The 17,353-nt window shown below is 36.0% G+C and overlaps 1 protein-coding gene across 11 annotated transcripts in view; it reads left to right on the top strand.

The window, feature by feature from the left end:
- The window catches only part of side-VI (sidestep VI), a 592,575-nt gene extending 576,024 nt beyond the window's left edge, over positions 1–16,551 (top strand). For all 11 annotated transcript variants that reach the window (XM_067783988.1, XM_067784020.1, XM_067784031.1 and 8 more), the window contains 2 exons: positions 3,475–3,599; positions 15,346–16,551. In XM_067783988.1, coding sequence (XP_067640089.1) covers positions 3,475–3,599; positions 15,346–16,344 — 1,124 coding nt within the window. In that variant the 3' untranslated portion in view covers positions 16,345–16,551. The remainder of the gene's footprint in view (positions 1–3,474; positions 3,600–15,345) is intronic.
- Positions 16,552–17,353: the final 802 nt, after the last annotated feature.

The following is a 17,353-nucleotide window of genomic DNA, read 5'->3' as shown; positions in this document are numbered from 1 at the left end:
ATATAAGTGTGTGTGTGTGTGTGTCTGTATATTTGTATTTACTCAATATTAACAAGAAGAGGGTATAGTTAAGACAGCAGCAACTGCCAGCGCTTGTAAGAAGCATTTACTGTAAAAATAAGAAGTGCTAGAGCGTTGAAGTAAATCTTGTGGTTGTACTTTGCATGCATGTGACACAGACCCAACACAATATGATGTGAGCGATTAAAATGCAAAAAACCAGACAAAGATATTTTGTTCATTGAGCGGTTAAACTTATGAATCAAGAATGTAAAAGTAAAAATAAAAGTAAAAGTAAAAGCAAAAGTAAAAGTAAAAGTAAAAGTAATTGTAAAAGTAAAAGTAAAAGTAATAGTAAAATTAAAAGTAAAAGTAAAAGTAAAATAAAAGCAAAATTAAATGTAAACGTAAAAGTAAAAGTAAAAGTAAAAGTAAAAATAAAAGTAAAAGTAAAAGCAAAAGTAAAAGTAAAAGTAAAAAGTATGAAACAAAAACTAAAACTAAAGCAAAGGTGATTCCAGGAAAACTCTGAATCTAATTTCATTGCGTTATGCTTCCTTCGAAAATGTAGCTGGTGGGAAGAGAGGCGCAGACGCCCTCTTACTCAGCTTTTTGTAAAAACATAGTCCCATAGAACTTGGCCATGTTGAAAGTCTTGTTTGCCTGAACAGCTTCCATTTGACTGGGTGGAAGGAGTGTTCCCTTGTCCTAAAAAACTGACTGCCTGCTTTCTAACGTCGCGCATCAGCAAAATGACATCATTAGATAAGCGCTATATAAGGTTATAATTTGTTGATGGGTACAAATGTTATATACTACATATTTGTGCTCATTTACATACACAGGCATAAATGGGAAACGATAAATGGGCAATCAACATTATATAGAAAAAAGTGGATAATGAACAACAATGTACCGAATAACGTTATGGAAATTATCAAATGAAATACTGTTAGTGTCTTCGTAGGGCAGCTTACAGCTCTGACTATGAAAATGAGGCCGAAGTTCAGGGATTTTGCTAACATAGCAATTTCAATGAATATTCATTTCTTTATATGGCTGTGTATAATCGTCAGCATATATACATGCATATATGTACTAGAGATATACGCCGCCGCCGCCGCCGATTTTGGTCGTTTTTCGCACGCCGCCGCCGAATGTCAAAAATATCAGCGTGGCGGCGCGGCGTCCGGCGTGTTACTATATTTTCTACTCGTTTAAGACTGTTTAGGCCATTTACTGTTCATGTCGAAAATTGGTCGGATATGGTCGAAAGTGATATCAACGGATGCGCATCAGTGCCAGTTATAAGAAACCAATTGCGAAATTTAACTCTTTCTAACTGTTCACAAGTTATTTAAAAAAAACAGGCGCTTTCGATGTCAGCTTAACACGGACTTTGCATCACCTAATTTACCAAGTTATTAAACCAAAGCACTAAAAGAAAAGTTATATAATAAACTTTTATGATCACTTTGCATACTTTTTTTCAAAACATTAATAATGAGCAATGAATTCAAATAAAATTACCCATGGCGAACATGTTTTCAAATTGTCCTCAAGTTGTTAAATAAAGCAAATCACCCAAAAATGTGCCAATTTTTTTAAAATTTTATATTGCGATTGGCTGGAAGAATAAGTAATCAGTGATGCAAAATCCTTTAGTAGGTTCTAGGGGCATAAACACTTCTTTGAAATTAATCTTACCTCATACTTAAGTTGAGGAATGTACTTATGAGAAGGGTTTGAAAAATCACTAAGTCTTGCATTCAAACATCTGTTGTTTATTTGCGAAGCTATACAATAGCGTCTGAAATGTTAATCTTGATTTTGACACTTCATTCTTCAACACCCAAGCCTCCCGGTTTGACATTTCCTAAAGTTGGCGGCCCTATCCAAAACTAGTCCCTTGGATTGAATCACATTGATTATAGCCTATCAACCAAGTTTAAATATCACCTACACGTTACGGCTCCTTTTACAATTGTGAATACGTAGGCACATATATCTACCCGGTGAGGCTTTGTCCTTCGCAAGAACACTCAAAGTGGTGAAGCAAAAGCTTTCCCAAGATAGTGCAACTAATGACCATGTGTGATACCACCCTAACGTAGTGGACAGTCGAACTTGTCTGAAAACTGAAGCTACGCGGTCATCCATAATGAGCTCCTATATCGTAAGGCCGGAAAACAGTAGTTAACAACTTTCAACTTAAAATCCGTCGACTTTCATTCTAAATTTAACGAAGACTATTGAAATCAATGTTGTGAACACAAACGTCTGCAATATTTGGTCTACATTTTAAAAATTTTATACAGGGTCCTTGTAGAATTTTAATTATGTAGATGCGCCGAGGATTATACGATTTTCACCCATGTCGCAATGACATCCACTTAGACTGCTTATGATTTCGAGGGCGGCATCTTTGACCGAATAGTCACTCCCTAGCGTTTCAAGGTGTAGCTCGGCAGCATAGCGCGACAAAAGCATCCGTTGGAAAGTCTTCGGAGCTACACCTAGAGCTTATAGGAAAGTCACGTCAACGAAGGTATGAGTTCGAAGTCGCAGTACTATAGCTTCTGTACTGGCATATGGTGTGAGGCTCAGGAGACGTGGTAGCGACTGGTGGTAGGCATTCCTACTGTTCGCACATCGGAAATTGTAGCTCCTAAAAACAGCCGAAAAAACTTGAGGCGCCCTGTGCCACGATAGTCATGAGTATTAATAGACCATTCATAGCAACCCTAAGTCGCCTCTATGCATGACCGCCAACGAGCGACAAATGATTTAAAGAAATTTTGTTCGCGACGATTATTAGGAGTTAACCCTAGGTGAAACTACGCTTTGCACGAGATATACAGGCAAAAGTGTGACTATTTTATGCATCTCTATTTATTTTCAGCAGACGCAGCAGTACAAATTCCAAAGACCGGGGTTAGGTTCGAAGCCTCTCTGGAGCATGCGAACGAGGGACAATCCCTTCGCAAGGAGCTACTCCTGAAAATGTTTGAACGGTCTGCGAGATTTTGATGCAAAAATCCCGGATCTTTCCGATATGGCCAACACTTTGATTTCCTTAAATACATATAAACAAAACCTTTCCTAAATATAATTTTTTTAAATAGAAAAATCAAGCTTTTAAAGTAAGAACACCGGCGTACGCCGGCGCGCCGCCGCCGCCGACAAAGTGATCGGCGTAAACCTCTAATATGTACAAATATGTATATTTGTTACATTCATACACAGTACTCACATTTTCTTCTAAATATAGCTGAAGCTGTTTAATGTCAAAATTGAAAGAGTTTACTAATAAGATCTAAAATTTTTTTCATTTAATGGCTGACTTCGTAAATTTATGCATGAAATCACACACACATACATAAATACTCGACCGAATAACAACAATCTCTCTCTGTCAAAATTTTGTTCAATATTACGCTTCAATAATCCAAATATTTGTTTCTCTCATTTCAGTCGATGGCGAATATAAACAGAAATCAGCAACACAAACACCATCTGGCCATCTGTCAACAACAAGTGAAGTGGAAATCAGCTGTAAACCACAAACAGACGAACTTGGCATGTATCAAAGTAATAAGGTGAGTTATATACGTATACACGTATGTTTATATAAAGTAGGCAGAGACGCCGCTGCCTTTTCTTGAATCCTCCCGACTCAGAATTTGTTATTGTGTATGAGGTCGCCAAATTTCAAACTGTGGCTATGTGAGTAAAATTAAAATCATCTTATTGGTAGTGGTTTAGTTCATTGTAAAGGCCTACAAGTATGATATGTAGCAGCACGCACATACACAGCCACACTCAAATGCTTGTTCTTGTTCGTTTTTTTTGTGGATGCTATTTGGCACTGTTGCACTTCTTAGGTCCAAGAAAAGGGTAGTAGCTGTTAACGAAAACTGGGTAAAATTTTTCTCGTAAAATTACAAAGAAATATCCTTATATACTTTCAAACGAGCTAAAGTTCATCTCTCTTTAAAATCCATGTTTTGGGTAATTTTAAAAAACAAATTGTGATACTTTATTACCGGGGACGATTGCTAAAACACGACCAAAACTGTCGGGGGAGGTACTAATAGACGCGTATTTGCATCGCTTCCAATAATTCGAATATTTGTTCTCGTTCGAACTATTGATAACAAGACAAAACGCGTCTTTTCATTTCTCTTTCCACATTTTTGGACGGGTTATTGCAGTCGACGACGGCTTCAAACTGTTTTTCGCGGAGAACTTTTAAACGGGTAGAAGAACTTAGCACCCGCGTTTGTATTCCTAATGCTGGAATAACTACTCGTCCTCAGATACCCCAATTCAAGATTTTTGTATAATTTTCTGTAGGACCCATATAGGTGCACTACATTTTTATATTAAATTCGTTCAAAAAAAGTTACCATCACAGCAACCCATATCTGATATTCCGCTCCTTTTTTGTTTCCCTGCATCGCTTTCCATGACAGCAACCCCGGTAATTTTGACACTTCATTCAGTGTCAAACCTATTCCACTCAGGTTCCACTGAGTTCCACAATAGTTTGACACTGACCGAAGTGTCAAACGGCAGTGTGTTAGAAAGAGAAAGGAATTGTTTCCTTCTCATACATATCATACTTGTAAACCTGTACTATGGTTAGGGCAATGTTGTTGGTAGACTAACGATCCTGTCGTTCTGGCGATAACTTGTCACCTCATAGCATACATATACAACTAAAAAAGTGGTGGCCAAACCAAAACTGTCATATTTTATATTAATATTTGACGGCAGCGCACAGTGTTTCGTGTAGAACAAGCTAGCTGGACAAAATTATTTTATGAGATTTTCCGTTTCATATGCAGTCATTCATTACAACTACGTCATTTTTTTCAGCCATATGTTCTTTTTTTATTTATTTTTTTTTCAAAATTTTACTTCATATGCATACATTTGCTTATTTCATATACAGTAACTCATGTGAATAAGTGACATAGATCCAAAAAAATTTAAAGGACTTAAGAATATTACTTTATTGTACTTAAATTGAATGGACTAAAAATCTCATTACTCTAAAAAATTCAAAAAATTCGTAAAAAAAAAATTAAAATTTTTTATGAAAATTCGTCGAATTTTTCAAACATTTTTTAAATATAATTTAGTTTTTTTTATAGATCGTGACAAATTTTCTTATGGGAAATAAGTTAAAATAAATTTGCGAAAGCGAAAATTGTAAGAATTGTCCAAAAAGGGGTGTCTACTTATTTATGTGAGAGACTGTAGGTAAGCACATACATATTTTGTATTTATTTGAGTATTTATCCTGGCACTGCAATTTTTACAAAATTATTTTTTAGTACCAGTCAGGAATGTAAAAGAGAATTACAATAATAATAATAACAATGTAAATAATTTAATTAATTATGTGAAAATTACTTATTACAAAAACTTAAAAGTAAAGTATCATACAACGTAGAAAAAACAATAGATTTAAATTAAATAAAACCTGATCCAACAAAAAGCTATAGGGTAGGTTATCTTTTATAATTATGTTATTATTCGCTATCATCACTTTCATTCGATGAGTTACTTGTGGAATAGTTATGAGCATCAGCAACACTACTATGAAAGCTTGAAACAACTGGGGTATTTATTGACTCCTCAACATTATCGGGGGACAGTAAATTTAAGACTTCCGAAGTCAGTCCATAGGTAAAATTGCTGATTTTATAATATCAGTACTATTCACTAAGATTTTATGAACTGTAACAGGCATGTTAAACCATGGATAGAGATCTATGTATAGTTTTTTAATCTCGACCGCAAATTTTTCAAATCTTTGGATATTTATATTGTACCCAGATGCTAATACGCGAAGGAGAGTGTCGAATATTTTGATGAGTTACATCCAATCCCGTAATCTCAGCACTTGCCTCAGAATTTTCGAAAAACCTACGAGCAGTGTTGCCGTCATTGGTATTGCCGGAACCTGGTTTTGGTTTATCTACTATCAATCCAAGTACACTTTTAAATTTATTCTGGATTTCGTTGGAACGTAGCTTTACACTCTCTTTATCTGCCTCATTCCTAAGCTGCCATTTTTTTACTTAGAGGCGATAACTTATGTGAAGCAAGCATTCAAAACATCTTATCCATGCATGGAGAGTAGACAAACCAAAACCAAGATTATCTCGGTGAGGCGTAAAGTCCCGTAATTCATTATTCATATCTTTTGGAGTGGCACCACAAATATAACACTTTTGTGCGGAAGAAGTTTCAGTCAAAGCATTGCAAACTTTTCCGTCAATCATTGTTAAAAGCATATTGTGATTTACGGAAACTTCGTATTGTTCGAGCATGTACTTTGTTGGCAACAACGCATTTATCTCCTCTAAAACTTTGTTCGTTTCAAAAACAATAAAATCTTTTGTTTCTTTAGAAAAAATAAATTTAATTGGACGACAATACATGGTAGAAGAAGGTCGAAGATTCTGCCAAACAATGTTACCTTTTTCATCCTGTAATTGAAGAGGAACGAAAGAAAATATAAACAAAAACTCATCAGTGTCAGAACTGCATGTAAACTTTTGCTTATATGTGCTATGGCCAGAGCTTCCATCGCAACCCCACTTCCTGATAAAAGTATACGTCAAGTTTGTAGGTAATAAACTAACAAAAACTTCTTGACTTACTAAAACTAAACGCTCAACAGTTTTATCTAATACGGAATGGACTTTAATTTCAGCACGTGTTTCACCCACATCAATTATATTTGGATAGCATTCTTCCTTAGCTTTTCTTAGACTGTAAAATGATGGATAAACCTTATGGCCTGTCTTGATGCTCCATTTCTGAGTCGTTTTGTACCCATGAGTCGTCGACTTGCGCTATCTACGTAGTATGCTAAAGCTTCTACATTGCTCAAGCATCTTGCATCTGGCTCACATGTCATCTTTTTGCCGGATATTTGAGTGGTTTCCTGTGATTTCTTTATAATGTTAGCAACATTTCTGTTGCCGGACATACGCGTTGATACTTCTGCCGCATAAAGTAACTCACCAGGACTTCTAGATTGCAAGAGGTCATCCACTCGATGCCGTTTTGTTTTTTCACTGCAGCTAACAAAGTCCTTCTTTCGTCTTCCGGGGCCGGGGTTACCTGAAGAAGTGGTTGTTTGGTCTGATGGCAACTTTGAATCCACCGTTATTGTAAATGTTTGGACCCGAAAGCCACTCCGAGTTTTTATTCAAAAATCGCTCCTTATGTCTTCCAGAAGTGTTCCACTTTTGATCCAGCTTCGACGAATATGCCGATATTTGTAAGCTTCAACTTTTTGTCAAATTTCAAATATTCGGCTGCTTCGCTGAAATCGTACTTAAGTAAAACAAAACTCAATAATTCTTTATATCTGGTTTCCTTCGAATGCTAAACCCAAATGTCAAAAAACTCCGTTCTTGGTACCGTTGTAACTAAACTGCTTTGTGTTGTTGATTTTCCGACAAGGTGAATTGTTGATGATTGTTGTGCTGCCATCTTAAGTGTCGTTGATCGTTCTGATTTGTTATCAGTTGTGCAGTATTTATATTACATTCAGGTATTGGCGTAGATGCTACCAAATGGGGTTGTTTTGTGTAGCGTCCCGTGTGGTTATACCTGCATTAGGATTGCTTTGTATGTACCTGTTTTTATGCCTTGGTGACTGGTGCGGTAGGTTGTGGCAGGTTGAAGTCAGTGATCTTCGCCTTTTTGCTTTTGGTGTGCTCTTGTTGACCTTTCGCGTTTATTTTTGTGTGTTTTATGGCTACGTGTTTCTTCCCTGTACCTGGGAATTGGTTTTGCCGTTTGTAGATCAGCTTTAAAGGTTCAAATATCTCGTCGGAGCTGGTACGTACATACGTCCTATTTTATATATAGAGATAACTAAATCTACAAAAAAAAAAAATTAAAAATAGATGTGCAAAGAATTCGCAATGGTTTTTTTTTTCGGCTATTAGGGAATACTTGCGACTATAACATATGTAAAATTTAGCCCGGATGTCCGCGGATGTATGTAACTTTTTTGTCCCTAAATTTAAAAATATAGAGACAAAATACCTTTTCTTCTTAATAACGGAATGTTAAATATATTGAAAATACTCTAATTGCGAAAGAATTACTATTAAAAATTTTACTTACCTTCGTGCTTAGAATCCATCAAAAAATTATATAAAAGTGTTCACTTAAAAGAAATATAGAGCTTATTATTCAACAAGAATTTTGCAAATTAATCAATGCATTTTACGGCCACTCTTGCTTCTTACTTCAATTACTTAATATATGTATATGAACAAAAATATCAAAAAAAAGCAAAAATCCCGTTATCTTGTTTTTTTTCTTTCATTTCTCATTACACTTTTCTTGGAATAAGAACTTTGTTTTTGTCCAGCTAGCTTGTTCTACACGAAACACTGTGCAGCGGTTGAATCTGAAAAATGTATTTGGTAGTAGGTTTGAAAAGAAGTAGTGGTTGGGTTAGTAAAAAAGTAGTAGAACTTAGTTATAACATAAGAAAAATTGTATTAAAGGAAGTATACCAATATTAGGCGTTAACCAAGAGTGCAACGGTGGGGCGACGTAATGTTAACGGCCAAAGGAGCAATTTACTTATGACTACTTAAGATGGATATAAGGTCAATTTATTTCTAATTTTCCAAAAAAATAGGCAGACCAATTTAGAAGCAGATTTTTCTCTGTAATTAAAAAAAAATAATAAAGGAAAAAAGTGCCACAGAGGAAATCAGGAATACAAAAAATCGCACGTTTCTGTATTTCAAATTTCCATTAAGTTTTCAGTTGAATAGGTTGTGTGGGTTGAAGAGGCTGTCCGATACCAGTGACATTAGCTCCGTTGAAAAGACCCCATTACTCTTCCTCTTCAAACCACTTTGGGGACTCGATAAAGGCTACCTCTACTTATTCTGAAAAACCCATAAACGCATTCAAGTTCTAAAAAAGCACCTAAATCTGGCATTCTTTAAATTCTTACTCAGATCTTTTACTGGTCTACACCATTATGGCCTTCCAACAAGGTGCGCCGGAGCCTTTTCTTTGAGCTTACTGATGCCAATTGGTCCCACAAAAGGAAGTTAAATCGTTTTCCACCTTATCCGTCCAAATCATAATCTGGTACCGATATAATTACTCTCTAAGCCGCAGCATAATCTCTGATTGACATAGCATAGCCTAACCAGCGTAGCCGTTGGGTTTTAATTTCAAACCAAATTCAGACATAGCGGCAGCTGCTTTTCCTGGTGTCGAATGCAACCTTAAAATCGATGAAGGGGTGATGTGTGTCAGTTCCCATTTCACTTGTTTTTCCAAGATTTGGAGTATGATAAAAATCTGGTCGATGGTAGATTTACCAGGTCGGAAGACGCATTGATAAAATCCAAACAGCCGATACAAAGTGGGCTTCAATATTTCACACAACACGCTTGACAGGAACTTATACGTGATTATAAGAAGGCTGATTTGGCGGTATTTTTAGCGCAGTTTGCAGAATCCTTCTTATTGTTCGCTGGGCAAAGAAAATTTCAATTCCAATCGTCAGGCATGCGCTCGTCTCACGGTGTGATATATCATCAACCTATCTGATATAAAGTCACGGTTGGAATAAATAATTAATTTTTCCAGCTCTACTCACCAACTAACGCTTTTACATACAAATAAATATATTATTTGTAAACATTTATTATTATTTCACCACTTTTTAAGATTTTATTGAGCTAAATAAATTTAAATTAAGAAAGGGTATACCAAAGTTAAAAAAATTCATTAGAAAAAACGTATTATCGTGAAGAAAAGCATATTTTTTTATGTAGTAATAAGTAATTGCAATAAACTTAAATAAATGTAATCAAAATCAAAAAAATCTGAGTCGATAACGTTATGTCAATCGCTGAAGCTTGAGTCGAACTCTTCATCTAGGTCTGAGATGTCGGAGCCTTGATCAAAATATAAGTACTTCTTTCTCCAATTTGCCTTAAATTTATTTGAGTTATTTTCTGAAATAGAGTATATTAGGGGATCGACGACAAAAAACAAATATTGAATAAATTTTCCATTGTATATTTATCTTTGTTATAATATTTTGCCTTTAGCTCTTAAAATATTTATTTCTATTTTCAAATGCTTCCTCTGAGAGCTTTCCTGTTGGAAGTAATGCTTTATTAATTATGTCTGCCCCATGAATCAAAATTTTGTGAATGCTCGATGGCATTTAATACCATGGGTACAAATCTACAAACATTTTTGTGGTCAACGGCGAATCCACATGGCATTGTTTGAAGTATGACAGCAAATCGCTTAATTAGATTTTCGTCAACTCCCGTTATTTCCGCAGCATTTGAAGGGCATTGGAAAAACGTCTGGCTGTGTTGTCATCACTGGTCGTCCCAAAGCTTTGTTTTGGAACATCTACTAAAAACCCCATGTCTTCTTTAAATCTTTTTTTTTCTCTCTTTAACAATCTTTTTTTCTGTTCCTTCAAGAGGACAAATCAGTTATAAGAATAGATTCTTTTGGGGGATAACATGCAATTTTTTCTTTTCTTAGGAATTCATAGGCTGGATAAATGGCAGCATAACTTTATTTAGCCCCAGATCGTATTTCCAAAGACGTTTTAACTGTAAACTTTCGATTTATGTATAGAGCTACTGCCTCTTCTGGAGTATATTTAACAATCACTGATGCTGGACGAGTAAGGGCATGCTATATTTAAGTTGCGTCTGCATTTTTGGTGATGGCTTCTACCATTTATGCTGCATCCTGCTGACTTGATAACCTCAAGCTAGAAGCAGCTGCAAAAGCCAACTCTTTTTTTGAATAGTTTCTTCTCAAAGGTGACAACTTTTCCCTTTTCGACTAATGACTTTTGCATTATTTTGCTTATACCGAATCTCGAAAAGTTCGTCCTTTGAAATTGCCATATTTCCTGAAACAAAATATTACATGAAAACCTGCGTTTTCCTGCAGCTAAAGTTATACTATTTTAGTTTTACGAATAGTAGCAAACAAGTTTAAATAAAAATTTGAGCGGATAAACGCGGATAACGAGATTGCTTGTCTTACGAATTCAAAACATTTCAAAAATTTTACTTAATTTAACATCATCCCACTATAATATTAAAAATTAATTCCTGTTCAATTAAAATTACAAAACTCAATATTTTTATAAAAATTGGCATACCTCAGAAAATAAACACAATATTATATTTTAGCAATTGAAGTATAACTCACTGCAGGCCAGCAATTTAAACTTTCACATTCAATGGCAAAAATTTTAGTTAAAACTTTTTCTCAATTGATATGCTTTTAAATAAAGCTCCGTTAGTCGATTGAACTTAGTTCAAGTTTCCTAGTTTTATATTTTTTCGCTCAATTACGTATTTCTAAATAGAATTTCAAGAGTTTTTGAAATTCAATGGTATACTTTTTTTAATTAATATTTTCTAGAACATGAAAGTAATACACTGAGCGTCTTACCTTTTTTGCGCCTTATTAACTCCTCACCTCCGTATTTGAACAGCTCCGTAGGCAATCCATTAGCACCCGCGGTCTCGTTGTTATTATGTCTTTAATCTACTTATTACTATTGACTTCCTCATAATCGGTTGGGAGACATTTAATTCATCACAATTGAATGCGGGATAAGGTTTATCACCCCTGAAGTTTGCCCTGGTCGTAAAACCTTCCACCTGTCGCCAAATTTTTTGGTTAAATTTGCAGACGTTGTTCCTGGTCGCTAGCAGCTCAAGCTCCTCGCATTTGCACCTTTCTGCCTCTGATCTATAACAAAAAACATATAACTTAAAACTCATCAGTTGTTCATATTTTCATATACGAAGTTGAGGAGCAAATACAGTTTCCTTTTGACCACGTGATAAAATATGAGTTGAATTTATGACAATATCAGAAAAGCAGAATAGTCATAATATTAAAAACGTTGACATTGTAAACATTTAAAATTAGGCGTGGCGAACGTTTATCATGGTCATAACTACATTTTTCCTTGTGGCCATTTGACGTGCTCATAATCTCAATTGACGTTATTCCCGTTGACTTTATGTCAGTCTTCCATTAGCCACGTCACTGAGTACAACTTACGTACCTGTGATTTAAATGACAAACACTGAACCAAATTTATGTGTGTAAACATTCTCGTACATGGATGTTTTCTTGTAGGCAATCGACCAAAAGTTTTAATTACTTTGTTAAACAATGAAAATTGAATATTTAATAACTTTGTGGAATTATTTTGCATTTATTAAGCTTAGAGTTTGTGTTTCGAATCTTAATTACATACCGTTGGCAAAACTTTATTTTTGACTTCCTGAAGTTCGAGTCTTATGCATAAGACTTTGATTTAAAAAAATGTAGCAATTAGTCACCTATTCAAAATAAATTTGCCTTTATTAGTGTTAAATAAGAAAAAAGCAAAATTTTTTAATTACGTTTTGAATACAATTACCAGATTCCAACATGATTAAGTGCTAAGGGAGTTTAGTTTACTGTGTGTACAAGAACCGATTTGGAAATTGTTCCAATTACTTAAGATTTTAGGGTGCTGATGAAAGACAAATATTCCAATATGCGCTTTTAAGATAAAATATTGTAGCGAATTTCGTATGAATCGCTGAACTATTAATAGCGTGTTTAAATCAAACTGATTACTGATTCCTCAGGTGGTGCTGCTTTTATACTCTCGATTTTCTCGTTCACCCATTTCTCGTAAGGTCTAGTCATTTCGCGAAATTGTGTTCGAGAACAGTTGTATCTCATGCTTGGTTACCAGCTATATACATGTGTATTTGTAGTTTATGCTTTTCTACTAGCCATATGCGTGTGTATGTGTGAGTATTAATATCTGCTCTTAGCTGATGGCTACATATGTGTATGTGAGATATTGTTTGTCGCCTTCTATGTAAGTTTGGCTGTTTGCTGTTTTTGTTGTTGTGATTATTTTCTAAAAGCATAGTTATGCTAATATTCGCCACAATATGATGAAGATAAGGATCCTGAAAAAATGAAAAATTACAGTACAAGGTTTTGAGGTAGCCTTTTGACTTTTTAATGCAATATCAAACAAGCAAGTCATAGGTAGTCGATCGTATTTTGATATCCCATCTCAAGATCAATAATAAATTGCTCCGGAATTGAATTTTATATTTAAACGAGTTAAAACGTACCTATATGACCCGCAACTCAGACGCGAAGGTGTTATAACTGGCGATAAAAATTGTGAGCGCCGAATCTTCACTTTAATGAAAGGTATAAGACGGAGACGCAAGACCAAGACCAAGAGCAAGACTAAGACCAAGAGCAAGAAAGAAAGCATGAGCACAAGCAGCATAAAGACCACGGCCCAGACCAAGACAAACTAGGAAAGAAACAACACCTCCAAGAGCAAGATTAAAAACATGAACAAAAGCAGCACCAAGACCAAGACCCAAACAAAGACAAACTTGGAAAGAAACACGACGACCAAGAGCAAAGCAAGCCCAAGAGCAAGACCAGGAGCAAGACGCGATAGCTCAAAATACGGGAGATTGGAGGTAGTCAAACCCAAAAACGCGAGTGAGAAAAAAAGTATTAAAGCCTGGCCTGATGCAATCATTACTTCTAAGCCTGGTTAACAAGGCATATGCAGCATGCTGACATACTACGAAAGGTGAGGAGTTGTAACGAATAAAAAGGCCTTGTGGTGACCTTAAGAAGAAACGCAAATTAGATTTGTAGCTACAACAAAAAGGTCTCAAAAGATGGAAAAAAAACGTCTAAAGCAAAGATTGGATCGAAGTCTCAAACGGTCACACTACAGATTGAAGAGCTCGATAAGATTACCTCGCCTGCGGATATTTGTAATAGGCTAAGTAAGCAATGATCCATTAAATGGCCTGATACTAAGAACATGCCCAAACTAACACCAAGATTGAAATCATGACCAGCGTTCCTCGGGTTTTTCACATCGTATGTTCAGAGGCCAAGCTATCTACTTTAGGCACATATATTTTCCAAGTTATAAAAACTACCTAACATCTCCTCAAATGAAGACATGAAAATACCATTTTTATTTTAAGTAGATCACGTGAAAAAAACTAACACAGGGCGCTTTATACCTCCGAGGAGATTGAGTGCGAGCCTCTCTTCCGTTTTCGAAGTGCTACTTTCTTATTTTTCCAACAAATACATACGTGGGATGGGAACTAGTCCGAGAGACATCTGTAGGCAGAAAAGTTTCCACTGAGATGTATTTCATGACGGAAATGTATTCGGAGTGTTTGGAAAATCATTGCATTGCCGTCTCCTTTGGAAGTTTTTTTCTTAATGAAAAAACTTTCTAAAGAAAACCCAGGACCTATGATATGGTAAGCTAGCTGGCTACCGCCACACCACAGTGGCTCATATAGTTTCGTGAGTACGACTGCAAAATGATGGCATATACTATAGGGAATTACAACTTTTAAGCTTGCCAGTAAAGGGTAGTTCTCATCTGTGGGGAAGCCTTTTGTCTCATAGAACTTACCATTAACATCTCATCTCTGGGGTGACCATTGCACTTTATCCAACCCATCAGCGAATCGATGAGTTTTAACGGGGACTCGCTTGGTCTACCTAAGTTTAATATCCAAAACTACTTCATCTCAATGTTCATTTTGATGTGTGGTCACTTGCCGACATATCTTCTGGTTGCCGCTAAGGATAGGCCATCAGCGTTATCTTGTTTTCTTTTTCTACGGTCATAGCGTTCAGAGCTTGTGCCTGCCTTCGGAGAAGTCTGGTTGTGAACTAGAGATTTGGTGGGCGTATTGCTGAACTCCTCAGGTTACTTGATACCTCATTTGACCTTAAAAATCTCGACCAAAGAGTGATGGCCGATTATGGGTAATTGTAATTTTTATTGATTAGTCGCTATGCAAATTCAGATTACAGATGTTTTTCGGATCTTCTTGACTATCATCCTGAAAAGTTCCAATATTTCATTGAAAGTGTAACATTACAGCAGATTTTCAACAAGGAATTCAATTGAACACATCTCGAAGGTTTGAGGGGTTTTACGGATATGGTCAGTCCTATACCGGACATTAAAATAGCTCGCTCAGATACTAGCATCCCCTGGTAGATATTAACTGACTGTCACCGCAAAGATTTTATGACGCATTTTACGACAGGCAGGCTTCACTGCGGATATATTCAAAGCACCCCCATCTACTTGGGGTTATACTGTCTGTACAATATTTGTTGTAGAACAATCTTCAATTTAAAAAAATATATCTTTAACGCAACAACTAAAAATTTTTAATTTTATTCTGTTCTTTGCAGGACGACGAGTTACACTATGCCGAATTGTCACTTGCACCAGGCGGCGTTGGTGTAGGTGGCACCAATACCAGTGGCCTGCCCAAAAAATCCATCTCAGTCGATTGTAGCAGCAGTATGCTATTGCAAGGTGCTGGCATAAATACGAATAATATTTCGGTGAATGTGGCGGGCACCCTACCACACGGCTCCAATGTACGCAAACTATTGCCCAGCATACCAGCAAATGCTGGTGCAAGTACATTACAACGGCACAAGCCGCAAACGGCAGCGCAACAACAACAGCAAAAACTACAAACATCCTTTGATTACTTTGAAGAACCAACGATATATGCGCAAATCGATCATTACAAAGCAACAGAATCAACGGGGGCGACGGCGACAGCTGGTAGCAATGGTGCATGTTCATCGTCTGCTTCGGCTTCCGCCTCTAATTCCGTATCAACATTCCCGCCTTGCATATCATCGCCGGCATCGCAGGGTACACCATCAACGGTATCACCTGGTACGGTGCAAATGTATACGATGCCCTCACATCCTGGTGGCTATCATACGTTGCCGCATAATCATCATCAACAACAACAACAGCAACATTCATCACATCATCACCACCAGCAACAACAACACCAGCATCCACAACTATTACAACAACAGCAATCGCAAAATTCATCTGCATCGTCTATGCTACAATTAATGGCAGCTGCAGCGGTGGTGCAAGGTGGTAATGTTTATCATCATCATCATCATCATGGTACGTTACCAATGCCACCCACATACCAACAACATCAACAACAACAACAATTGCAGCAACAACAAGCTACTGTCGGTCAATTGTTGGTATCAAGTAATAGTAGCGGTCTTGGTTCCGCGACGACGACAGCAGCAGTGACGAGTCCGAGTAATTCACTGTCGGGTCTTTCGGCAATTGGAAAATCTTATTCACGCGAAATCGTAACAGTGAGAACACCGTTAATGTTTTCGCAACAGGAGAGTTGCGTTTAAGTGTAAGTTTAAGAAAAGAATTGCTACTTAGAACTAAACTAAATTTACTTATAAATGAAGAGATAGGGGTCGTAGTTCAGGTTTAGAAGGAAGCAAAAGTACGAAAATTGTCTTATTTTAGTTTTTTGACTTTTTTTTGTGAGTACCTATTTAAGGCGTAGATATGAACTTTTAAATTAAATAAGAATTACTTTTTGGCACATGCTCACGTGCAGCAGCGAGCACGAAACTAGCAGTGGAATTTTTTTTCGCAAATCAAATTTTTTTTTTTTGGTTTTTCGTTAGCTTGTGATTTTCTGACTGAAACTATGCAAAATAAATTCGAAATCGTTTTCGAAAAAAATCGAATATTCGGAGTTTCGAAAAAATCTTACGAAAACTTCGAACTTTTAATTTAGAGTATTCTGATTTTTTTTAAGTATGCAGCTTTGTAGCCCAATCAATTTCGTTTAAAATTTTTTTTTTGAAGTGTGTTTCGAATTTTTTTCCATATAAAAAGTGAAGGTATGCGCCCCTAAGGAAGAAAATATAAAGAACATTTCTGAAAACAAATTTCGATAAATCAAAACGAATTTTGAGAGGCCTACCACCTTTACTAAAATTGATTGGGCTACAAAACTACATACTCAAAAATAATTTTAAATCAAAAGTTCGAAACTTCAAAAAATTTATCGAATTTTCGAATTTTTTCGAAAATGTTTTTTCAGTTCCTCTATTTTTTTTTTAAAAACATTTTTAGATTGATTTGCATTTTTTCAGTAACAAAATTCATTGACTTTTTTCGCATATTACCGAAAAAAAACTGAATAAAAAAAATTTGGTAGCAATTGCACTGCTTTTCGTGTTCACTTCTGTACATTCTGATCAAATTAAAACTATTTTTATTCTTATTTCTTTATTAAATTGAATCTAAGGTTGTTATAATTATGTTGCTTTTGGTAGGTAGGGCAGTAGGTATAACAGCTGCAAGTCGAGTAGTCTGAGCTGCTAATAAGAAGCCGTGCTGATG

The sequence above is a fragment of the Eurosta solidaginis genome, chromosome 1, assembly GCF_040869045.1.
Source record: "Eurosta solidaginis isolate ZX-2024a chromosome 1, ASM4086904v1, whole genome shotgun sequence".
NCBI lineage: Eukaryota > Metazoa > Arthropoda > Insecta > Diptera > Tephritidae > Eurosta > Eurosta solidaginis.
This window is presented reverse-complemented; position numbering and strand designations above follow the sequence as displayed.